This window comes from Salvelinus namaycush, chromosome 23, assembly GCF_016432855.1.
Source record: "Salvelinus namaycush isolate Seneca chromosome 23, SaNama_1.0, whole genome shotgun sequence".
Taxonomy (NCBI): Eukaryota; Metazoa; Chordata; class Actinopteri; order Salmoniformes; family Salmonidae; genus Salvelinus; species Salvelinus namaycush.
Window position 1 is genome coordinate 31,860,329 of NC_052329.1, and position 26,791 is coordinate 31,887,119.

The window sequence follows — 26,791 nt, forward strand, 5'->3', positions numbered from 1 at the left end:
TGTATGTATCTGTTCAACAATTCTACTCACTAGCCCCTTCATCCCAAATGAAATGGCACCCTATTCCCTATGGGCCTGGATCAAAAGAAGTGCACTATATAGTACATAGGATGCAATTTGGGACACAAGCTAGTAGAACAAACAAGCAAGCAAAGAAACTAACTTTCTGTACATCCCGCTTCAAAACCACACTGCCAGTCAGCCATGGACACTGACCCACTTTAACAGCAAGAGAGAGTGTGTTAGAGAGTTTCTGAGTGTCTTGCTGCTCAGTGTTCTGGCTCTCAGGGTCATTGTGTTCTCGACCGAGGGAACAGGTCTTTGTGCAGAGCCTGGTGCAATGTCACGAAGCCTGTTGGAACAGCGTCACAGAATCCACCATGAACTATCTCTCCCATCCAAACCCCAGCCTTCTCTCTCTCCAGGGCCAACATTCTCCCCTCCGCTTTGGGCTTTAATGACAGCACTGTCATCACAGAATCCGCCATGAACTATCTATCTATCTCTCTGTCTCTCTCTGTCTCTCTATCTGTCTGTCTCTCCTGTCAATAGAAAGCAGAGAGCACGTAGGCCAATCTGGGAACCTCCGACTTGAATAGCCGTGAAAGGTTTATATTCATGATTCAGGGGCATGACTTTAACATTTACTATTCATGTGCATGTTGACATTTTTGTTCTCATATTGCAGTTGGAAACCTTCAACAGCAACTGGAAACAAGGACGATGGTTGAAAAATGATTTATTCTATGTCAACTGCAGTAATATCTCATGGTTCAGTTTTAATTTAGTTTAAAAAAACTGAAAATGATTTTGAGGTAGATGGTTTATTTATTTACAGGTCCATGAAAGGCTGGTGTATGTTTGCTGCTGGCTACGCCCAACATCTAACCAAGTATTGTTCTCTCTCTCTCTTTTCTCTGTCTTCTCTTTACTCTTCTATCCATCTCTCTCTCCTCCTAGGTGAGCTAGTCCTACCCCTCCCTGGCATCTTCTCCTCGTCTCTCTTCGTCCGCCTCATCCCTCTCTTCCCCCGGCATTCTCCACCATGGCACTCCTCCCCATCTCTCTTTCTGCCTCCGTCCCCTTCCTCCTCTTCCTCCTCCTCCCCCTTCCTTCACCCTGCGCCCTGGAGTCTCTACGAGGAGGAGTAGGAGAGGAAGAGAACCGCTCCATCTCCACCATGTCCTATCCCTCCATGTCTCCGGAGTTCTGGAGCAACAGCAGCACGGGGCTGGGCGGCAGTTCAAAGTGTTCGCAGCCGGTGGTGTGCAGGCCGGGCACCCTGCTGCCCGTGTGGAAGCCCCTGAGCCCCGGGCTGGGCGACCAGGTGGCCAGGGCCGTGGTCTACTTCACCTGTCTCATGTACATGTTCCTGGGAGTGTCCATCATCGCAGACCGTTTCATGGCCTCTATCGAGGTCATAACCTCACAGGTTGGTGCTGTGTGATAGATTGACTCATATGATAGACTGTGTTTATGTAGAGTTGTCATTCACCACATAATGGAAATTACATAGAAATAGAATGAAGAGATTGTATTTCTACAGAGAGAGCTCTCCCACTCTTAGTCCCATTGGTTGGCTCTCTCTCACCTCTCCCTAGACTACATTAACTGTCACTCAAACACAGTGAACATCGAAACAGGTTGAACATTCTATGATAAAGTCATTGTAAAACTCGCCTGTGCAGAGGTGATAGACATAACAGTTTCTTTCTCCAGAAATGCCGCCTTGCTTTTCGGTGTTACCACAGACAGCTCAAATGAACGTGTTATTTCTATGTTTGGGTTTTCACATTTCTTGTAGTGACTGACTTTGGGCCCATATGGAATTCCACTATTTACAGTATGTTCATTGAAACACATCCTGATATGCAGACTTAGTGTATTTAATTATTGGTTCCATCTGATTTAAAGTTTGGGTAATTGGTTCAGATTCTGACATTGTTATGAATTGGATTTCTCTACTGACGAGAGATAGTGTTGACTCAAGAAACTAAAATAGATTCTAACCTTGGGCTGGAACCAGTTCAGGGAACAAAACTGGAAAATAACATTTTTCAAGGAACAGAAACAGATCCAGGAACGACAGTGATAGATACTGTTCCGGAACAGAACCATTATTTTAAAAGCATGGGAACCGGTTAATAGCATTATTTTACATACCGGGCATGTTTTTATAGTCCCACAAAAAATGCAACAAAGTGCCTATGTAAAGCCCTCACTCTGTCACTCAAACTTCTTCCAGTGTCTGCCTGCCTGCCAGCTGAAATTTTTTGCCAGTGTGTGTGCACGTGTGTAAGCTACCTGCCCCTCCCCCTCCGAAGCATAGGCTACTGTAACCTACTGACGTTTCAGCATGATTCAGAAGATGGGGAGAGAGCGCGCGGGCGACGGAGAGAAACAAAATGGTGCCATTTGAGGCCATGTGGCGGAGAATGATGCGGGCGCTGGAGATGGGGTTGTGAGCATGTTCGTCTGGGCAGGTGTGATGTAGTTGATGTTTGTGTGATGTCGTTTATATGTGTATGTTTTGTATTGTTAAAACTAAAAAACTAAAATCTTAGAAAAAAAGACAATGGGAAGAGATTTTTTATTAGAGAAGAATGGATTTTCAATGCTAGTTAAAAAAGGAACAGAAAATAATGATATAAACAGGTACTTTTCAAAGTTTTGCTGGTCGGAACAGTGGAACGCGACCCCCAAAAAATAGTGGTTCTGTACAGAACGAAACAATTGGAAAATAATATGAGACTTAGTGAATTATTGATTCCATCTGATAAAAAAAAATGAGTTCCTACAAATATTGAAATTTACATGGTTTTTAGAGTGAAATACATTGGAAAAAAGCAAAAGAAAACTGCAAGACTGAATTGGAGACAAAACAAGCAACAAACAAAGAAGATAGGCTTTGGAAAAAGTAACTATTTTTCATAAAATTGTAGTTATCTTAGCTAGCTGAATTGTTTACCAGTTGCTAAGCAGTTGCTAGGGACTCTCCTGGAAGAAGCTAGCTAGCTAACAAAGAATAACAAAGAATATCTAGTTAACAGAAGAAAAGAAAGACAAAATAAGGACAGAAGAAAAAGGACATCAAAGTGAAACAGTCCTCTAAAGACAACAGTACAAGAGACAACGCTTCTATTGCGTTTATATTCTATTTCTATAGCTTCTTCAAGGTTTCCAAGATGGCGTAGCAGTCAGACGTCCTTTGTCCTCGTCTTGTCCCGTGTATATATGTTTTGTATCTTTTTCTTCGCATATCTTTTTATATATTTTTTCAAAACACTCTCATGCAACCCGCCTCACAAAATGTGGTGTGGATCTGTTTTTTCCCCCAAAAGTATTATTCACCTCGTATCCGAAATCCACAACAGAAGCTAGCCAGCTCACTAGCTAACGTTAGTATTCAGCTAACCACGGCTAGCGGTCATCAGCTATCCTTTAGCTCGGAAAGCTTCCAACGATTGTGACAAAACTCAAAAAAAGTTCTGTGATATTGTAAAGTCCATGGAGAATAAGAGCACCTCCTCCCAGCTGCCCACTGCACTGAGGATAGGAAACTCTGTCACCACCGATAAATCCACTATAATTGAGAATTTCAATAAGCATTTTTCTACAGCTGGCCATGCTTTCCACTTGGCCACACCTACCCCGGTCAACAGCACTGCACCCCCCACAGCAACTCGCCCAAGCCTTCCCCATTTCTCCTTCTCCCAAATCCAGTCAGCTGATGTTCTGAAAGAGCTGCAAAATCTGGACCCCCACAAATCAGCCGGGCTAGACAATCTGGACCCTTTCTTATTAAAATTATCTGCCGAAATTGTTGCAACCCCTATTACTAGCCTGTTCAACCTCTCTTTCATGTCGTCTGAGATTCCCATAGATTGGAAAGCAGCTGCGGTCATCCCCCTCTTCAAAAGGGGAACACTCTTGACCCAAACTGCTACAGACCTATATCTATCCTACCCTGCCTTTCTAAGGTCTTCGAAAGCCAAGTTAACAAACAGATCACCGATCATTTCGAATCACACCGTACCTTCTCCGCTATGCAATCTGGTTTCAGAGCTGGTCATGGGTGCACCTCAGCCACGCTCAAGGTTCTAAATGATATCTTAACCGCCATCGATAAGAAACAATACTGTGCAGCCGTATTCATTGACCTGGCCAAGGCTTTCGACTCTATCAACCACCACATCCTCATCGGCAGACTCAACAGCCTTGGTTTCTCAAATGATTGCCTCGCCTGGTTCACCAACTACTTCTCCGACAGAGTTCAGTGTGTCAAATCTGAGGGCCTGTTGTCCTGGCCTCTGGCAGTCTGTATGGGGGTGCCACAGGGTTCAATTCTTAGGCTGACTCTCTTTTCTGTATATATCAATGATATCGCTCTTGCTGCTGGTGATTCTCTGATCCACCTCTACGCAGACGACACCATTCTGTATACTTCTGGCCCTTCCATGGACACTGTGTTAACAACCCTCCAGACGAGCTTCAATGCCATACAACTCTCCTTCCGTGGCCTCCAACTGCTCTTAAATACAAGTCAAACTAAATGCATGCTCTTCAACCGATCGCTGCCTGCACCCGCCCGTCCAGCATCACTACTCTGGACGGTTCTGACTTAGAATATGTGGACAACTACAAATACCTAGGTGTCTGGTTAGACTGTAAACTCTCCTTCCAGACTCACATAAAACATCTCCAATCCAAAGTTAAATCTAGAATTGGCTTCCTATTTCACAACAAAGCATCCTTCACTCATGCTGCCAAACATACCCTCGTAAAACTGACCATCTTACCGATCCTCGACTTTGGCGATGTCATTTACAAAATAGCCTCCAACACCCTACTCAACAAATTGGATGCAGTCTATCACAGTGCCATCCGTTTTGTCACCAAAGCCCCATATACTACCCACCACTGCGACCTGTATGCTCTTGTTGGCTGGCCCTCACTTCATACTCGTCGCCAAACCCACTGGCTCCAGGTCATCTATAAAACCCTGCTAGGTAAAGTCCCGCCTTCTCTGCTTGCTGGTCACCATAGATGCACCCACCCGTAGCACACGTTCCAGCAGGTATATCTCACTTGTCACCCCCAAAGCCAATTCCCCCTTTGGTCACCTCTCCTTCCAGTTCTCTGCTGCCAATGACTGGAATGAACTACAAAAATATCTGAAACTGGAAACACTTATCTCCCTCACTAGCTTTAAGCACCAGCTGTCAGAGCAGCTCACAGATCACTGCACCTGTACATAGCCCATCTATAAATAGCCCAAACAACTACCTCTTCCCCTACTGTAGTTATTTATTTATTTTGCTACTTTGCACCCCAGTATTTCTACTTTGCACACTCATCTACTGTCAAATCTACCATTCCAGTGTTTTAATTGCTATATTGTATTTACTTCGCCACCATGGCCTATTTATTGCCTTTACCTCCCTTATCTCACCTCATTTGCTCACATTGTATATAGACTTATTTTTCTACTGTATTATTGACTGTATGTTTGTTTCACTCCATGTGTAACTCTGTGTTGTTGTATGTGTCGAACTGCTTTGCTTTATCTTGGCCAGGTCGCAGTTGTAAAAGAGAACTTGTTCTCAACTTGCCTACCAGGTTAAATAAAGGTGAAATTAAAAAATAAAGCTTTAGATAATTGGTCCAGACTATTTGACATTGCTATGAATTGGATTACTCTGCTGACAAGAAACTGAAATAGATTCTAGCCTTGGAATCAATTAAATAATCAATTAACTGGGGCAGTTAATAATTTTTTCACGCGTTATTAATCCATTTCAGTTTGTTGGGCCATCGGACACCATTGTGAATTTACTAGTTATCTGTTTGTAATATTGTCCTCTTTATAGCCAACCATGCGTTCAACATCTGTTCATAATCCCTTTTTCAATTTTCTCTCTGACCGAGCAAATTACACACCATTTTTTTTCGTAAGTTCACAATACGAGCATCTATCATGAGAGTAATTTCCAGAAGTTCATCCATTATGAAGGATTTAGACCACCCCAGTCACCTAATTGGAGTGTATTGTAACAGGTGGGCTGTTCCACTGTATGTCCTGAGGTAATGCAAGCTTAAGCACACTATGAGAGTGTCTGGATTTTATGCTGGCTCTCTGCGAGGGGGGGATGGATAGAGGGATATGGAGATGGGGGGATGGAGATGGAGGGATGGGGATGGAGGGATATGGGGATGAATGGGGATGCGGATGGAGGGATGCGGATGGAGGGATGGGGATAGAGGGATGATATGGAGGGATGGGGATATGGGGATGGATATGGAGGGATGCGGATGGAGGGATGGAGGGATATGGGGATGTGGGGATAAGGATGGAGGGATGCGGATATGGAGGGATGGAGATATGTGGATGGAGGGATGGAGATATGCGGATGGAGGGATGGGGATATGTGGGGATGGGGATGGAGGGATATGGGGATACAGATGGAGGGATGTGGATATGTGGATGGAGGGATGGAGATATGCGGATGGAGGGATGGGGATATGTGGGGATGGGGATGGAGGGATATGGGGATACAGATGGAGGGATGTGGATATGTGGATGGAGGGATGGAGATATGCGGATGGAGGGATGGGGATATGGAGATGGAGGGATGGGGATATGGAGATGGAGGGATGGAGATATGCGGATGGAGGGATGGGGATATGCGGATGGAGGGATGGGGATATGGAGATGGAGGGATGGGGATATGGAGATGGAGGGATGGGGATATGTGGGGATGGAGGGATGGGGATATGGAGATGGAGGGATGGGGATATGGAGATGGAGGGATGGAGATATGCGGATGGAGGGATGGGGATATGCGGATGGAGGGATGGGGATATGCGGATGGAGGGATGGGGATATGGAGATGGAGGGATGGGGATGGCGGGATTGAGATGGAGGGATGGGGATGGGGAGATGGAGGGATGGGGATATGGAGATGGAGGGATGGGGAGATGGAGGGATGGGGATATGGGGATGGAGGGATTGCGGGATGGGGATATGGAGATGGAGGGATGGGGATTGAGGGATGGTGGGATGGCGTAGCCATTTCCGGCAGTCAAATGAGTCAGTGGCCTCATAGGTGGAATGTTATTCATATTTTTCATAATTTCATCATTAATAAACATCAGGTTTCTATATCAAACGGTTTTGTTATATTTCAGTCTTCTGTGATGATATAAGGGGTAATACTGGGATGCAATCTCAAAATTGAATAGATTTCAACTCTTTATCTGACATGGTACAGATGTCTTCTTCTTTTTTAAGCCCATAACCATGTGTGTGAGGTGTATACCTTTGTTTGAAAGTAGATTTGTTTAAGATTACCAAGAAACACTCTGTGACCCTGATTTAGCCCACTTCAGTAAAATTAACCAACCCTACATGTCAAGGTCACTGTAAATGTAAAGGAACCTGCAAGTAAGCATTTCGTAGGACGTTGTATACCATGTGTATCCCGTGCATACGACTAATAAAATTTGAGTCTCCATAGCCCGCCATCCATCACTCCTCCATTCACTAGATTAGAATAACAGATTGTCCCCTTCCCTTCTGTCAGGGTCGCGTCCTCCCTGATGGTAGGATACTGTAAATACCATCCGTCATGCTTATATGTGGAGAAGAAAGAAATCTGTAACTTCCCACTACCATCTCTGGCCTATGAGCAGTTGTTTTTATAGTAACTGGCTAGATGAGATTAAGATATGTATGAGTCTGGTGGTGAGATACTGGAATGGTATGGGGGGAATAGAGTGATGACCTGTGTGTGTGTATGTATGCATTCATGTGTGTGTGTGACCCCTCTCTGTCCTGCAGGAGAAGGAGGTGACCATCACCATGCCAAGCGGTGAGACATCTGTGGCCACTGTACGTATCTGGAACGAGACTGTGTCCAACTTGACTCTGATGGCTCTAGGCTCCTCCGCCCCAGAGATCCTGCTGTCTGTCATCGAGGTGGGTGTCGTGTCATAAAGACTCCCCGAGCACAACTCATAAGTGGGTGTCACATCAAAAATACTCCCCCCAGCGACAACATATCCGTGTTTGCAGTGTATACTAGTACTGGAATGAAGCTGAAAATGACAAAAAGAAACGGATATCTACTTTAAAGTTATTGTGAAATCTTACCAACATAACATTTGGCCTTTTTATGACATGGCCTTTTTGATTTATACTGCACAAAAGTTCTCCAAAAGGAAAAGTTCTTGGTCTTCCTCTCCTCTGTCTCCCGGTGTTAGGTGTGTGGGCATGGGTTTGAGGCGGGTGAGCTGGGCCCTGGCACCATCGTGGGCAGCGCCGCCTTCAACATGTTTGTGATCATCGCCATCTGTGTGTGGGTCATCCCTGAAGGAGAGACCAGGAAGATCAAACACCTGCGTGTGTTCTTCATCACAGCCTTCTGGAGTATCTTCGCCTATATCTGGCTCTTCCTCATCCTCTCTGTCATCTCACCCGGAGTAGTGGAGGTACACTTTTGTGTGTGTGTGTGTGTGTGTGTGTGTGTGTGTGTGTGTGTGTGTGTGTGTGTGTGTGTGTGTGTGTGTGTGTGTGTGTGTGTGTGTGTGTGTGTGTGTGTGTGTGTGTGTGTGTGTGTGTGTGTGTGTGTGTGTGTGTGTGTGTGTGTGTGTGTGTGTTAGCAAATGTGTATAGATACTGTATGTGTGTGTAACCAAACAATCAACCCCCTTCCAGTTTGGATGTATGTCTTGTAATGGTCCCCTGTCTTTGTGTGTGTGTGTATGTGTGTGTTCAGGTGTGGGAGGCTCTGGTCACCCTGCTCTATTTCCCAGTGTGTGTGATCCTGGCCTGGATCGCCGACCGACGCCTGCTCTTCTACAAGTACATGGCCAAGCGTTACCGTGCCGACAAGCACGGCATCGTCGTGGAGACGGAGGGGGACACAACCCCGAAAGGCTTCGAGATGATTATGGACGGAAAGTTCCCTCCGAGCGGAGGGGGGGTGGGAATGATGCCCAGTGAGAACTACCAGGATGGTGCCAACAATGCGGCGGGCACCATGGCTTATCTGCCCAACTCCAACAGCACCATGGTGACCGTAGAGAATACCAAGGAGCTAGACGAGAGCCGCAAGGAGGTGAGAGAGAGACCTGCTGTTAGAGGGATTCAAGAACGTCAGGGGGAGAGAAAGAGGGATACAGGTACACAGTATGGATAGAGAGAGAGAGAGAGATGAAGAGTTATAGAGGATACACTCATCCCATTCATGTACACCCACATAGGCCCTCTCAGGAATATATAAAGGCACAGTGGGGTTAGAGAGAGTAAAAAGAGATGAAGAGGATACACTCAGGCAGTTCCTGAACACCCACATACTGTAGGTACTCACCTCAACCACACATACAAACACACTCAAGCAAAGGAGACTATTAAGAGCTACTAACGTGCTGAACCTACAAGAGTTACAAACTTTCTCTCTGTGTCGAGGTTGTGTGTCTGTGTCCCTCTTTTTTCACCCCCTGTTCCTCTGCCCCCAGGTGATCCGCATTCTGAAGCAGCTGAAACAGAAGTTTCCGGACAAGGAGCTGGATCAGCTGGTAGATCTAGCTAACTACTACGCCCTCCTCCATCAGCAGAAGAGCCGCGCCTTCTACCGCATCCAGGCTACGCGCATGATGACCGGCGCCGGCAACGTGCTCAAGAGGCACGCCGCCGACCACACCCGCCGCGCCGCCGCGGTGGACGAGGAAGTGGTCTGCGAGGACGACGACCTGGCTGAGTGCAGCCGACTGGCGTTTGAGAGCACCCACAGCCAGTGTATGGAGAACTGCGGCGTACTAAGGCTGGCTGTGGTGTGTCAAGGGGGCCTGGGGGAGAGCACCTTCTACGTGGACTACCGGACCGAGGACGGCTCGGCCAATGCCGGGTCCGACTACGAGTACAGCGAGGGAACGCTGGTGTTCAAACCCGGAGAGACACGCAAGGAGATCAAGGTGAGGGGTCAGTGGAAGGGGAGGAAAGGAAACAGTAAAGTACAGTTATAATTAATTATAGCAATAATCGTTGCACAACTGTGCTGCCTAGCAGATCCCCAGCTAGGTCGTTAGACCTGCTTGGGAGTAGTGCCTTTCCTCAGGCACAGTGTGTTATATGTGCAAAAGTACTATCTCACAACTCGATGAAACCTTCACTCTTGCGCAGACATTTAGAAACAAAACATGGCAATTTGAAAAAATACGCCACGGCAGTTTTTGGAGCGAGAATAAAGACGACTTTCGATTAGAAACACATGTATAAAAGCAACAGATACCATTAATAAGAAGGGTCTAGAGGTGTCTTATATGGTGAGCTACCGAGTGGCTAGGACAGGCAAGCCCCATACTATTGTGGAGGACTGAATTCTTCCTGCTGCCACGGATATGGCTGGGACAATGCTGGGGGAAAAGGCCCAAAAACCTATACAATGACTTCATCAAACAACACTGTTTCGCGACACATCAGTGACATGGCAGGAGATGTTTTGAAACAATACCTGCTTTTGAAACAAGACATCCTCTTCTGCAAACCACTGGAAACCAGGACAACAGGAGAGGATATTTTTAAAGTACTGGACAGCTTTGTGACATCAAATGGACTTTGGTGGTCAAGATGTGTTGATATCTGTACTGATGGCACAAAAGCCATGACAGGAAGACATAGTGGAGTGGTAACGTGTGTGCAAGCAGTTGCTCCCGACACCACTTGGGTACACTGCAGCATCAACCGAGAGGCTCTTGCTGCCAAGGGAATGACTGACAGCTTGAAAGATGTTTTGGACACTACAGTGAAAATGGTTAACTTTGTTAAAGCAAGGCCCCTGAACTCTCTTGTATTTTCTGCACAATGCAATGATATGGGCAGACCCCATGTAATACTTTTACAACATACTGTGCTGGTTATCAAGGGGCAAAGTATTGACACGTTTTTTTGAATTGAGAGACGAGCTTAAAGTTTTCTTTACTGACCATAATTTTCACTTGTCTGACCGCTTGCATGATGAGTTTCTCACACGATGACGAGTTTCTCACACGACTGGCCTATCTGGGTGATGTTTTTTCTCGCCTAAATGATCTGAATCTAGGATTACAGGGACTCTCCACAACTAAATTCAGGCTATGATTAAGAAGCACTTCTCTGTCTGCATTAGCACAGGTCTTTCCATCATTGTATGATTTCTTTGGTGTGCAAATCAACTCAAGCTTACGGACAATGTCAAATGTGATATAGCGAAGCACGTGATTGATCTGATTATCTTGGCCAGGTCGCAGTTGCAAGTGAGAACTTGTTCTCAACTAGCCTACCTGGTTAAATAAAGGTGAAATAAAAATAAATAAACAAGTTGGGTTGGGAGCGCAATTACGCAGGTACTTTCCTGAAACAGAAGACACAAACAACTGGATTTGATTATCCCTTTTATGCCCTGCCTCCAGTCCATTTACCGATATCTGAACAAGAGAGCCTCATTGAAATTGCAAAAAGCGGTTCTGTGAAAATGTAATTTAATCAGAAGCCACTGCCAGATTTCTGGATTGGGCTGCGCTCAGAGTATCCTGCCTTGGCAAATCGCGCTGTTAAGACACTGATGCCCTTTGCAACCACGTACCTATGTGAGAGTAGATTCTCGGCCCTCACTAGCATGAAAACTAAGTACAGGCACAGACTGTGTGGAAATTATTTAAGACTGAGACTCTCTCCAATACAACCCAACATTGCAGAGTTATGTGCATCCTTTCAAGCACACCCTTCTCATTAACCTGTGGTGAGTTATTCAGTTTTTGATGAACAATTAAGGTTTTACATGTAAGATGGTTAAATAAAGAGCAAAATGATTGATTATTATTATTTGTGCCCTGGTCCTATAAGAGCTCTTTGTCACTTCCCACGAACCGGGTTGTGACAAAAACTCACACTCATTCTTATATTTAATAAATATATCGTATAGTGTGTGTGTGTGGCAGGCTTACAATGATGGCAAAAAACAACATTTGAGAGTGTGCTGGCCCTGGTGCTAGAGGGGTTGAATGTTTGAAGGGGTACGGGACTATAAAAAGATTGGGAACCACTGTCTTAGAGGAACCGGTAGAGCTGGAGAGTCTTCCGGAAACTAGAGCACATTAAATTCTGCCTTATCGTCCTGACTGACAGTGAATAGGACTTCATCTGAATGGGAGAGGGGAGAGACGGTGAAAAGAGGAGGAAGTGAGCTTTGAAGTATTTTGTCCTTGGAGATGATGTTTCTCTCTTTGAACGCGTCGTAGTTTTCGTGTCATTTCATGTTCACGCTTAGACAGAGGACAAAGAGAGTGTATTTCTGGATAGCAGGAGGAGTGTTGAGGAAAGGGAGAAAACAAGGAATGTGTAGAGAGAGAGAGTTAGGAAACAACTCAATTGCTACTCAACCATTAGTTATGAATGAGTGACTACAACAATCAATCCCCTAGTGTCCCATGACTATGACCATCAGTGTGGTTGGTTTGATGCGTGTCTCTCAAGCGTTTATGGTCTAAAACAGCTGCCACTTTCTATCTTCATCTCTCCTCCACCCCTCCTCCCTCCATCCTACATCTTTCCCAGGTCGGCATCATCGATGATGACATCTTCGAGGAGGATGAGCACTTTTTCGTGCGGCTGCTCAACCTGCGCATTGGTGACGCCGAGGGGATGTTCGAAAGTGATGAGCCAGGAGCGGGACCCAAGGGCCACCTGGTGGAGCCACTGGTTGCCACGGTGACCATCCTGGACGACGACCATGCTGGCATCTTCACATTCCGTGATCGGCTGGTGCGCGTCAGCGAGAGCGTTGGCACCATGGAGATCTCAGTGGTGAGGAACTCGGGCGCCCGCGGCACGGTGATCCTGCCCTATCACACGGAGGCGGGCACTGCGAAGGGGGGCGGCGTGGACTACGAGGACACCCGGGGAGAGCTGGAGTTCTCCAACGACCAGACAACGTGAGTAGTGATGGACGGACGCACAGAAAGGCAGATAGATAGATAGACATACAGACTCCCTACCTCTACACATCTACTCTATTTGTTTATTGGTTTCTTCCATTTCATCCATCTTCCTCTTTTCCCACTCCCCTCTCCTCCCCTCCATCTTTTCCCACTCCTCTCTCCTCCCCTCCATCTTTTCCCACTCCCCTCTCCTCCCCTCCATCTTTTCCTTCTCTCCCCTACTCCTTCATTCTCGCTCCCTCCCCCTCCCCTCTCCCTCCTCCATGCCTGACACTGTTCTCCATTATTCATCAAGGCCAACCTGATGGGAGCTTTAACTCCATCAATGGCTTGAGTGTTTGTGCTCAACTCATAACCAATACTGTATTCACACTGCTATGTGTTGCTGCCTTAAAGTAGGCTACACCATGCTATATTACCATGCTATCTGTATTCATGTCTGTCTTCTGGTTATCTTTCTCTCTCGCCACAAATCTGCACAGTAATGGTAATTTTAACATCTTGTTTATTTCTCATTCATCTCTAATTTCGCTCTCATCTCGCTGTATCTATTCTTCCCTTCCTCTTTCTCTATTGTCTCTCATTCTCTTTTCTTTCTCTTGCTCTTCTCTTTCTCTCTCGCCTCGCTCTCTCTCTCTCTCTCTCTCTCTCTCTCTCTCTCTCTCTCTCTCTCGTCTCTCTCTCCCTCAGCCTCTTATCTTCCTGTATCTACAGATGTAGGATCTCAATATGATCACCCTGTTGCAGGAGAACAAGGCTTCTGAAGTTTGTAATTTCCACTTTGAAATTTCAGGCTTGATTTTTACCCCCCAAAATATTTATCAACCCCTACAAAAATGTCCGTTAATTATAATTCACATAATAATTTACATTTCCTGTTGCTGCAAGATTGTTTTCCTGCTGTAGCAAATGTGGCTCAAATTAAGATCCTACATCTGCATCTCTTTCTTCTCCCTCTTTCTCTCTTCTCTCTTTGTTTCTCTCTCATCGCTTGTTTATGTTTGCGCCGCCAACAGGGAGACTGTTGCTGTGGTGACATTTTCAGGCACAATGTCCTGGGAGACATTATCAGGACTAATGTGCATAATAACAAAGTGAAACACGTCTTCCAACTCCTCCTCCCCTCCACCCCCCCTATTTCCTCTTTTCACCAGCCACTCCGCATCAGCCTGAAGTAAAAGCTGACCGCCAGCCCTGCACTACTCTGTAGGGGGGGGGGGGGGTGTGGACCCTATGGTTGAGTGCCAGTGGGATCCCCAAGAGACGCTTAGGCTAAGGTTGCTCAGTAGTAGGTAGAGTAAAGGACTTACAGTAGGTAGTACATTAGGTAGTACAGTAGGTAGAATCACAGGATGGAAGGAGCTAGATGAGGGTTGGAGCAGTGGCTGAGGGTTGGAGCAGTGGCTGAGGGTTGGAGCAGTGGCTGAGGGTTGGAGCAGTGGCTGAGGCTTGGAGCAGTGGCTGAGGGTTGGGTCACAGTAATAGGGGATGATATACAGCCGAGGTGACGCCCCTCTGTGTTGCAGACCTCTGGGTGTCCCCTCACTGGCTGGTGTGCATGTCTGCATCTGAATTATTCAGCCGTGGAGGGATATTGCCGTGGGTCCTCTGTAGTAATTTAAGTGCAAGCTGTGTCTGTTAATATGTCTGGGGCGGCACCGGGGAGGAAGACATCTTTGTCTGGCATTGTGCCGCTCCCCTCCCTGCCTTTTGCTCAATAGCTGTACATGGAGTACGGTTAGCTCATTGATATCTGGGAGTGACCCATGGTGGAAAGAGAGCCTTGTGGCTCTACATTAAGGGGGGGGGGGGGGGGGGGGGTCGTCATCTGTGTGTGTGAGGTGAGCTCTCTCTGTAAAGTAAAATCCCTGACTAACCCCTGGGACTACATCCTTCCACTGATCTCTTTAACTGCTGAATAAAGTTAAAGAAGACAGTCTAATCCATTTGTTGGTTACTGACCTCTGATACTGACCTGTGTGTGTCTGTGCGTGCGTGCGCAGTCAGACCCTGCAGGTGAGGATCATTGACGATGAGGAGTATGAGAAAAAGGAGAACTTCTTCATCATACTAGAGGAACCGCGCTGGCTGAAGAGGGGAATCTCAGGTGTGTGTACTTGTAGTGTGTGTGTCCGTTTGCATGTCTGTGAGTGTCTCCTTTCCAGTTTCCCAATATCAGCTGAACCTCAGTGAACCATGCCAGCCATGTTGACCTAGCACTCTCTCTCAGGCTCTCTGAGTCTCCAGTAATACAACAGGTGTGATAACAGCTGATACGGCCTTTCTCTCTCTCTCGCTCTCGCTCTCTCTCTCTCTTTCTTTCTCTCTCTCTCTCTCTCTGGCTCTCTCTCTTTCTCTCTCTGTCTTTCTCTCTCTCTGGCTCTCTCTCTCTTTCTCTCTCTGCCACTGTTTGTAATCTACAGTCAGTCTACCCACAGACAAACAATAAATTCAGCTGAAGCTCACATTTCAGTCCTTGCAGGAGAAAACAAACAGGGAGAGAAAGAGAGAGTGAGTGTGTAGGGGTTTGTTTTTCCTGATGTCAGTGGTTGGGAATGAGTTGGTGCTGACGGGTACAGAGTACTACACCTTTAATGAGTTGTGGCACGTCTTATAGAATACTGGCTCTAAAACACAAACCCAGGTATGGTACAATTAAAGTAAGTACCTGTACCTTTTTCATTCCATTTCAGGCACTGACTGAGTTGGGCCTTATAGCTAGTACCAGTCAGGCACTATAGGTAGCTTTGTTTGGTAAAGAATGGATTTTCAATTCTGCTGGTGAAATGAAGATACAAGTAGAGAACTGTCAGAGTCGCAAAGCCAACCAAAGCGTGATGTCCAATTGAATGTGAGGCGAAGAAAATAAAGAGGAAATAGCCCTAGTGTCTGAGTGTGTGTTTTGTTTGTGTCTGTTTTGTTTGTGTGTGAGAGAGAGAGAGAGAGCACACACTGGAGGGAGTTTCCACCATTCTTAAATCAATGCGATAATCTTTGCAAGTGTTCACTTTAGGAGAAGAGTGGAGAATCAGGGTACAACCAGAGAGAGAGAAATAGAGAGAATGTTTCAAACAAAAAAACATGTTTTTACTGAACCGAGGCACTTAGAGGAGAGTCCACAATGGCTGTCATGACATCAGAGCTCTTAGTTGGTGAAATCTCACAAGGTCAGGGAAGTGTAATGGTGTGATAGCATGTCATACTGCCCTTTGACTTGTCTGGAGTTTGGACTGCTGTACTGACTGTTCTGTTCTTCTGTTTGGACTGCTGTACTGACTGTTCTGATCTTCTGTTTGGACTGCTGTACTGACTGTTCTGTTCTTCTGTTTGGACTGCTGTACTGACTGTTCTGATCTTCTGTTTGGACTGCTGTACTGACTGTTCTGTTCTTCTGTTTGGACTGCTGTACTGACTGTTCTGATCTTCTGTTTGGACTGCTGTACTGACTGTTCTGTTCTTCTGTTTGGACTGCTGTACTGACTGTTCTGTTCTTCTGTTTGGACTGCTGTACTGACTGTTCTGATCTTCTGTTTGGACTGCTGTACTGACTGTTCTGTTCTTCTGTTTGGACTGCTGTACTGACTGTTCTGATCTTCTGTTTGGACTGCTGTACTGACTGTTCTGTTCTTCTGTTTGGACTGCTGTACTGACTGTTCTGATCTTCTGTTTGGACTGCTGTACTGACTGTTCTGTTCTTCTGTTTGGACTGCTGTACTGACTGTTCTGATCTTCTGTTTGGACTGCTGTACTGACTGTTCTGTTCTTCTGTTTGGACTGCTGTACTGACTGTTCTGTTCTTCTGTTTGGACTGCTGTACTGACTGTTCTGTTCTTCTGTTTGGACTGCTGTACTGACTGTTCTGTTCTTCTGTTTGGACTGCTGTACTGACTGTTCTGTTCTTCTGTTTGGACTGCTGTACTGACTGTTCTGTTCTTCTGTTTGGACTGCTGTACTGACTGTTCTGTTCTTCTGTTTGGACTGCTGTACTGACTGTTCTGATCTTCTGTTTGGACTGCTGTACTGACTGTTCTGATCTTCTGTTTGGACTGCTGTACTGACTGTTCTGATCTTCTGTTTGGACTGCTGTACTGACTGTTCTGTTCTTCTGTTTGGACTGCTGTACTGACTGTTCTGATCTTCTGTTTGGACTGCTGTACTGACTGTTCTGATCTTCTGTTTGGACTGCTGTACTGACTGTTCTGTTCTTCTGTTTGGACTGCTGTACTGACTGTTCTGATCTTCTGTTTGGACTGTTGTACTGACTGTTCTGATCTTCTGTTTGGACTGCTGTACTGACTGTTCTGATCTTCTGTTTGGACTGCTGTACTGACTGTTCTGTTTTTCCTTCTTTCTTCCAGCCCTTCTGCTTAACCAAGGTAAGACCATCAGCAACTTGCCTCACACAACCAGCCTAGAAACAGCCCACAAAGAACATTTTATTATCCCTAAAGGCCCATGTGGGGGAATTGGTTTTGGTTCAGAATCATCCATAAAAACAGCAAACATTTCACATGAGTTGGTACACTATATAACAACATCAATTTAAGGGTTTCTGAAGAACCATAAATGGGATGGCTCTTTGAAGAACCATACAAAAATCAAAATCCAGAAATGTTTCGGCCCTCCAGGACCAGAATTGAATAGCCCTGCATATTATTTGCATATTTCCCAGAGTGCCTTTTGAGTGAATGTTAGTGTTACCAGTATCACACATGACTGTGTTTGCTAGTGACAGAGACATGGTTGTCGAATTCATTCATTTTCAGTCCTGTTGCCTTGACCAAGTAAGATCCTAAGTGAATACATTGTCGTATAATATTTCATAAAGCCTTCTTCAGGGGGCCTAGTTTTACCCGAATCCTCCCTGCAAATCACTTTATGCTGGCTTGCAAAGTGATGTGTAATTCCAATTGGAATCCAGCCAGAGTGGGGATATCCAACGTTTAGAATTTATTCACCCACAACCTGCATTCAGAATGACTGTCAGGGTTGCGAAGACAAAGATATGAGACTACCTTAAACATCTAAACTGAAACAACCATTTCAGTATCGGGGGCAATAAGTCCAAGTAACAGATTGGAATAGTTTATATTTGAGTAGCATAAGATTAAAGGTAGACTGAGCTAAATGACGTTGCCACAAGCAGCACAGCAGATATTTAGATGAGCGAGATTCACGACTTCACTCTCTCACAGTCACACACAGTATCTGCGCGTGTGCACAGGTTCACTTCACGCTCTTACAGCATGGGAGCCACAAGACCAAAACAGAGGAGAAGTTGAGCCTTGCGCTTCAATGTTTAGTTGTTGCGGAAATTGACCCACTATGCTGTTTACTTTCTGCATCTACGTTATATCGCTGAGTCTACCTTTAAATGAATCAATCAATGTGCATGCAAAAACATAGATATTGAAACAAACTATTCTAAAAATCAACCTGCAATAGAGCATGCTGGGAAATGTGATAGTAAATGATGTGGTTTTGGTTCAACTCTGGTATTAACATCAACACTGGGGTTCTGTTAATTTAACTCTTTAATCAACACTAATTAACACTGGCCAATTTGCTGTGTGCTATGAAAGGCCACCTTTTAGAATTCTGAAGAACCGTAGATGCCACGTCAAGAACCCCACACCTAACTCAAAGGTACTTTATCGGGCAAAAGTTCTCCAAGGAACCTTAAGAGTTGAGGACCCTTATTTTGATCACACCTCTGACGCAGTTAGCCACTTAGGGATTAGCCCTCAGTGTGGCCTTGGCTATTGTGACATCATTTATTGATGGAAATCTATTTACAGCATAAATCCAAGATAAGGACCTGCTCGCTCCATAAAATGCATCACTCTTACATCGATTTGTATCCATCCCTGGAAAAATATGATATAGGTATATCTTGCACAACTGGCCTCTCTTGGATAAATATTAGAGTACTGTCCTTCTACAGTAAGCTAACAGTGTCCCATGCCATACTTTATTCGAATGCAGATCTTAGAGGTGTTGACGAGCCCTACCCAATCAGGGTACATATTCATAAAGCGTCTCAGAGTAGGAGTGTTGATCTAGAATCGGTTTTGTTTTCTAGATCATAAGAGATGGACAGAGATGGGGGGGGGGGGATCTGATCCCAGATCAGCATTCCTACTCTGAGATGCTTTGTGAATATGGACCCTGAGCTGATGATGCAGTAATGTACCCACAGTAACCGCAGACCAGCAGTATACTTCATCATCATTAGAGTGTATTAGTATTTAGTATTTATTAGGATCCCTGGTGTAACCCTGTAAGAGCAACATGGTGAAGGAGCTGGAGCGTTGGGGGAATACAGTGGGACAGTTGCCATGTGGTGCCTGGCAGCTCTCTACTCCTTTCATAATTACAGCTTGTGCTTTGAAGGCAGAGGAGAGGAACAAAAAGAGGAATAATATCTGCCCACTCGCCACGCGGCGACGACGACACACAAGAAAATCTTTCCGTGCGTCTTCGCGGCTCACAGTCTTTGTCGTCCCTCCAATGAGAGGATGAGTAATTATACGCTATATGTAGACATGGAATATGATGCTGAATGGAAGCAGGGCAAATGGGTTTAGCCCAGCTGTTTATAGTGTGTTTGAGGTGTTATTTTAGATGGGACTTAATGATGGCCCAGCTCAATATTTGAATAACAGCCACTAAATCACACTATTGGAACATTGGTCTCTGCCCACCTCAAGCATATATGATTGACAGCCACAAAATCAATCATTTGGGACATTGGTCTCTGCCCACCTCAAGTCAGCATAAATCTACCCTAATTTACACTCACCTTCTGTCTGTTTCTTTCTCTAACAAAATGTCTGGCTATCTTTTTGCTGCTATGTCTCCCAGTCCTACTTTCCTCTTCTCATGAATCTACCCCACTAGTCTGTCCTTAGCTCTTCTCTTTTCCCCTCTTGCTTCCCCATCACACCCACACATTCACCACCAACCTCTCATCTCTCCTTCTCTCTGACTGTCTCCCTCCCCCACTCACACACATCTCCACAAACATGCGCTAATACACATGAGTGATATACTGTATGAAGAAATAATGCTGACTCAAACTCAATTATTGATAGGACTCTGGCCTTATCTATTTGTGAGGCATGTTGGCATGTTTGAGTTACACTTTCTCTCTATCTCTTCCCTCACCCCCCTCTCTCCACTCTCCACCCCCCTTTCTCCACTCTCCACCACCCTCTCTCCACTCTCCACCCCCTTTCTCCGCTCTCCACTCTCCACTCTCCTCTCTCCTTCACTGATCTATGTATCTCATCCCTCCTCTTTCCTTCTATCTCTTAGAGGATCCTGATGGCCAGATGAGTGCAGAGGAGGAGGAGGCGAGGCGCATTGCAGAGATGGGAAAGCCCATCTTGGGGGAGCACAGCCGGCTGGAAGTGGTCATTGAGGAGTCTTATGAGTTCAAGGTATGTTACCTCTCTTCTCCCCTGCTTCACTGTATTGGCCACATCAGAGCTCAGTATATGTATCAAGGATCTAGGATCAGTTCCATCATGTCCATATCATCTTATTCATTGTTATCTACTAGGCAAAACTGATCCAAGATCACATACAGCCCCAGAGCCACACAGTGGTTTAACTCCAACCCTTCTGAGGACAGACACTGAGCAGAGTGAGGGCCGTTCCACTTCAAAAAATTATTTGCAAGTCAATGGTACCTATATTAGCATTTTCACAATTCGTATCCAAATAACATTGAGTTACACAATCAATTTTTAGTTACCTTAAGATGATTTGGGCATGAAGCATGAACATGCTAATATAGGTAACATTGACTTTTCTGAGGTGGAACGACCCTCCACTGTGCTCAGAAGGGTTGCTTTTTAAGTGAACCAATGGTTGTGACGGATGACAGCTAACTCATTGAAGTCCTATATCACCATGGCCAGGGATTTAATCCAATCAGTCCATGTGCCTCTTCTTGACTTGATTAAGATTCATTTATTATTTATAATAAGATTGCGCTTGTCACTCATGATTTGTAGCAGCACAAAACAAGCACAACAGGTAATTGAACTCTCAAGTAATTTCAATGACTGGCACTTGACTTTACGAAATCCTCGATCAATGTCACATAGTTTAATAGCATTGTTTACTCTATGGATGGGTGGACGGTGCACGCAAAAACCCCACAAAAAAGACCAGTGAGAAATGTTTACACAGGTGATGAAGTTTCCACATTTAGAAAACAAGAAGGAAACACTACTAATGCTGAGCATCACATACTGTATGCCCAGGCAGCTCCTATACGGTGGCAGTCAGAGACAACGTTCACATCAGTGGAGGCTGGTGGGAGGAGCTATAGGAGGTGCCAGCACCAGTAGCGTGAGCCTCCCTCTTATGCGCGAGTGAAGTGAGTTCGTAAAAACTGAAAGTATGCATCTTAGAATTAGTTTTCACCTACAAACTTTATATGTCCGAACTCAGAATCAAAAATAACCTGGCTTCTGTGGTACAGCGCTTATTTTTACTGCCAATTTTCTGCATTTATTTACCACATCAGGTAGCCTGATATCAAGTAGCCTGAAACAGGATTATTCAGACAATCGTTCTTCTTGCAAAGCATGTAAATGTTTTAAACAAACGATTATATTAATCTGACTATCCACAATAATCATATTATTGTGTGCATGTAACCATACTCATTATTGAAAAGAACAGTATGTCCCAGTTACCTAAAGGCTGAAGTCCATCGCCTATAGTCCCCAGTCTTGCAGAAGTTTACCCACAGTGGTGAGACCTTTCTAGCCAATGAAACCTCCTATCCAGTTGGGTTTGGCTAGGGTATTTCATAGGACGGTTTTATTGGTTTGTTTGAGTAGGAGGAAGTTACGGTTTGGTGCAGTCGTACTTGAGTGCTGAATATGATGCTTTCCTTTAGTGTCTGAGTGGATCCCAGGACTCAGCATGTGCTTGGGGGGAGTGTCCTTATAAACCAATGTGCCACAGCACGTGTGTGTTTACGTGTGTGTGGTTGCGGTGAAACCAAAATAGTGCTATTGTGAATTCATATTACTTCAGAAATGGACCCCAGAAAGAGTAGCTGCTGTCGCAACAGCTAATGGGGATCCTAATAAAATACCAGATAATACTTCTCATGGTAACGATGCCACTGTCTCTAACTTCTTCATTAGAGTTCCGGTCACGCACATAAGTTTGCCTTCTTCTCTATAATAGGATGTTGACTATGCGCTCTTTGTTTGTGATTGGCAGAGCACCGTTGACAAGCTCATTAAGAAGACCAACTTGGCCCTTGTGATTGGCACGCACTCCTGGAGGGAGCAGTTCGTGGAAGCTGTGACTGTCAGCGCAGGTCAGCTTTTGGTGTTTGTGTGTGTGTGTGTGATTTCTATTGAGTGAGAGAAAAATGAATAAGGTGAGTCTCACTGTTGACATTGTATCATACACACACACTGACTAGAGCCATAATGAAGGACTTTACAGCTGCTTTATGAATGTAATTACTCGCTCATGCTTTGAGTAGCGGTCTGAGGGCTTTTTGTACAAAGCCGTAATTACGTCAAATATTTGTCCTTTATTTTATTGTCCTTTATTTTTCATACAAAAAGTGTTCCACGCTTTCCATTTAGGAAGTGAGTGTTAGCTTGCTCTTTAAGTGTGACATGTCAAGGGGTAACAAGTGAGGACACATTCCCTTCATTTTTGAACCTCATTATAGCAGGAAATAACTAGTTTGAAAGGTGATAATTGCAAACCCTCAGACTTCAAATGACAAGGTTCCTGTGATATTTATGTTTGTAATAACTGTTATAAAATGTAATGACTAGAAAGCAAAGCTGTCTTCCACGGTGTTGAGGTAATGGGAGAGATGTCTGACTGTGTCTGGTGTAAAAGCTCTCCCCGGTGGACAGTTATATTCATTACAGACACACATGTCTCACCGCAATCCAACAATACACAAAGTAATACACGGTGTGTGTGTGTGAAGGCTCCTCAGAGGAGGAATGGGAGGACCATCCTCAGTGAATTTCATAAAAATACAAATTGTGAAACATTAAAAAAAAGTTATCCTTTTATAGATTAAACTTTACTATAAATATACTCACATGTCAACAAATAATTGATTAAAATACACTGTTTTGCAGTGAAGGTCTATAGTAACCTCAACAGCACTCTGTATGGTAGCACCATGGTGTAGCCAGAGGACACCAAGTTACACAGTAATAATGACAACTTCCGGAGGATGTCCTCCAACCTATCGGAGCTCTTGCAGCATGAACTGACACGTTGTCCACCCAATCAAAGGATCAGAGAATGAATCTAGTACTGAAAGCAGAAGCTACAGCTAGCTAGCACTGCATAAAATGTGGTGAGTAGTTGACTCAAAGACAGAGAAAGACCATAGTTCAACCGTTTTAAACAAATTAATTTCTTCAAAAATAAAGGAGAAGCAAGAGAGAAGAGAGAAAGCTAGCTATATTTCATTTTATTTATTTTTCTCACTTTTAATTACTTCACTTGCAAATGCAGAAAGCTAGTTTTGCCTACTCAAACACCCGGCTCAAACAAAGAGGGATGCTATGTTAGCTAGCTGGCTATGGCTATCCAACACTGGAACTCTTCCAAGTCAAGGTAAGCTTTTGGTTTTATTAATTTGTTGCCACCGGGGCTTGCTGGTGTAACTGCTAAACTGCTTGCTGACTGTACACTGTACTGCATGATTGTAGCAGGTTTTTTCTCCTGGTCACAGACAGCTGATGTGTTGTGCACTGAAGTCCACAAGTGAAGCGAAAAGGTGTGCGTAGATGTGAGAAGGGATATACAACGAGCAAAGTGATTATACTGTTTGTATGTGGCTGCTATGAAAGTGAACTGTGTTTGAGTGTGATCATGGGTGTAATCATTCCGCCGATTCTGTAAAAAAAACATCTTAAACATAAGAAAACAGAATGAAATGGGGATAAACACACCTGCATTTGTCCAATATAAACTGTTGTTTGCAACTGTTGGACTAATGAGTACACCCTAGATCAGCTAGATGCAAGCAAGAGTGTGCAAGGTGGTACCGAATGTGTCACTGTCTGTCACTTATATTTTTCTCATGACCTATACACCTACGCTGTAAACTTTCATTCATAGGCTAGGTTGTAGCAACCTCATGATGGGTATAGGGAAAATTTGAGTATCATGTAGTAGCCTAAACCTATCGACTTTACATTGAGCTGGGTGAATGGAATGAGAGTCATCCAGTATGCTGTAATAGATAATAAGGCCATGCTCATAAAAAATGTATTGTCCTCCCTCATCTTAAATGGCACCGACCACCACTGGTATGCGTCCGTGCATGAGTGTGTTTGTATATGTGGCTCTTATGTTTTACTGTGTCCCCCTCCCAGGTGATGGTGATGACGATGATGAAGAGGGGCGTGAGGAGCGTCTGCCATCCTGCTACGACTACGTCATGCACTTCCTGACGGTGTTCTGGAAGGTTCTGTTCGCCTTCGTTCCGCCCACCGAGTACTGGAATGGCTGGGCCTGCTTCTTCGTGTCCATCTCGGTTATCGGCATCCTGACTGCTGTCATCGGGGACCTAGCCTCCCACTTCGGCTGCACCGTCGGTCTCAGGGACACTGTCACTGCCGTGGTGTTTGTGGCTCTGGGTACTTCCATTCCCGGTGAGAGCTAAACTGAACAAAAATAGAAACATGCAACAATTTCATTGATTTTACTGAGTTACAGTTCATATGAGGAAATCAGTCAGTTGAAATACATTTATTAGGCCCTAATCTATAGATTTCACATGACTGGGAATACAGATATGCATCTGTTGGTCACAGATACCTTTAAAAACATGGGCCTCACTGTATTTTTGTGCATTCAAATTGCCATCGATAAAATGCAATTGTGTTCATTGTCCGTAGCTTATGCCTGCCCATACCATAACCCCACCACCATGGGGCACTGTTCACAACGTTGACATCAGCAAACCACTCGCCCACAAGACACCATACACGTGGTCTGCCCAGGGCTCTACGCTATCTTTTTTCCCAAGGAGTACATGCGCTCCTAAATGAAAAAATGTAGGAGCACACAAAGAAATTTAGAAGCACAGTGAAAAATGTAACACAGTTTATTAACAAACAATCTATTACATACATATTTATACTGCGTGTGAGCGTGTACTAAGGGACACATCTGTGGAACAGCACATACCACCAAAACCACACATTGACCCATGGCTACTAGACGCAAAGGATATCAGTTGTCCAGCTGCTTTTGTATGTTGGCCGTCTGGCACGCTTAGAGGTCAGCCAGCGGTCCACGGCAGGAGTGGGATCCAACTCCTCGACAGGAGGCCCCTCCAGGCTGATCCTCATCAGGTCTTCGGTGGTGGAGACCCCAAGGCAGCGTCTTGTCGAATTCTTAATCCGGTTCTGCGCAGAGAAACCTCGCTCACACTGGGCGGCTGAAATGGGCAGCACCAGCATAAGCTGCACCAACTCCAGTATGTTCTAGGGAAAATATTATATCTTTCAATTTAATTTAAACTCTTACCATTAACTTATCAAAACCAACCATAGGATACCATACATAACCACTCAGGACTGTTAGTCTACCTTGCAATTGTGCCTGTAGGGGTCCTTTGTCAACATGGTCTCCCACAGGCCACTGCAGGACTTGTCCTTGAAATTGTGTCTGACCAGGATGTTCAGGCCCTGCCACTAATCCTGGATTACAGTCGTGTTGCACCCCGATCTGCAGGATTGAACAGAGCAAGTGAGTTTGAAAATATGCAAACATAACATTGTCTCATATGGCAATGCAGTGTCAAATAAATTCTTACCACCTCCCGGGTGGCGCAGTGGTCTAAGGCACTGCATCGCAGTGCTAGCTGTGCCACTAGAGATTCTGGGTTCGAGTCCAGGCTCTGTCGCAGCCGGCTGCGACCGGGAGGCCAACGGGGGGCGGCGCAAAATTGGCCCAGCGTCTTCCGGGTTAGGGAGGGTTTGGCCGGCAGGGATATCCTTGTCTCATCGCGCACTAGCGACTCCTGCGGCGGGCCGGGCGCAGTGCACGCTGACACGGTCGCCAGGTGTACGGTGTTTCCTCCGACACATTGGTGCGGCTGGCTTCCGGGTTGGATGGGCATTGTGTCACGAAGCAGTGCGGCTTGGTTGGGTTGTGTTTCGGGGGACACATGGCTTCGCCTCTCCCGAGTCCGTACGGGAGTTGCAGCGATGAGACAAGACTGTAACTACTAACAATTAGAAATCACAAAATTGGGGAGAAAAAAGGGGTGAAAAATACAAATAAATAAATAAATCAAATAAATTCTTACCTCTAGAGGCTTCTTGAAATGCCTCATCAGGTCTGCCACACCATCATCGCCAAAGGTGAGAAGGCTGGCCTGGTCTTCTGGTCATGTGTCAGGGTTTAGCACTCTGAAAGACTCCACTGGGGTCTGGACACCTTCATCCTTCAGCAAACCACCAAACCTGGCTTTGAGATCATCCACGCTGATGTTGATGGCCGCCTCCATGTGCTGCTTCAGCTGGGGATTGGTGAGGTCCGTGAAGCCTTTCAGATTCCCCTAACAGAAATAACACACACACACACACACACACACACACACACACAGACAGAGAGAGACACACACACACCAACACACAATGAAATGTCTGGCCATTTGTCTGTCTCCCATTAAAAAAAATGTTAAGACTTCTCCACTGCATTTCCCTCCTTATCTCAAATCGTTCTATTGGGCAACGAATACATTGATTCTCACACTGTGAATCTGTCTTAATCATCGATTTCT

General features: G+C 45.2%; 1 protein-coding gene across 2 annotated transcripts in view; it reads left to right on the forward strand.

Annotated features, from left to right (window-relative positions):
- The first annotated feature begins 1,246 nt into the window (after positions 1-1,246).
- LOC120018791 (sodium/calcium exchanger 2-like) overlaps positions 1,247-26,791 on the forward strand; it is a 29,154-nt gene continuing 3,609 nt past the window's right edge. The window contains exons 1-12 of one of the 2 annotated variants that reach the window (XM_038962003.1): positions 1,247-1,432; positions 7,841-7,978; positions 8,263-8,490; positions 8,778-9,119; positions 9,520-9,975; positions 12,596-12,972; positions 14,982-15,085; positions 17,337-17,366; positions 19,152-19,162; positions 20,298-20,420; positions 22,228-22,327; positions 24,372-24,650. In XM_038962003.1, the coding sequence (XP_038817931.1) occupies positions 1,361-1,432; positions 7,841-7,978; positions 8,263-8,490; positions 8,778-9,119; positions 9,520-9,975; positions 12,596-12,972; positions 14,982-15,085; positions 17,337-17,366; positions 19,152-19,162; positions 20,298-20,420; positions 22,228-22,327; positions 24,372-24,650 (2,260 nt within the window). In that variant the 5' untranslated portion in view covers positions 1,247-1,360. Of the gene's footprint in view, positions 1,433-7,840; positions 7,979-8,262; positions 8,491-8,777; positions 9,120-9,519; positions 9,976-12,595; positions 12,973-14,981; positions 15,086-17,336; positions 17,367-19,151; positions 19,163-20,295; positions 20,421-22,227; positions 22,328-24,371; positions 24,651-26,791 lie in introns of both variants that reach the window. The other variant, XM_038962002.1, reaches the window with a different exon arrangement.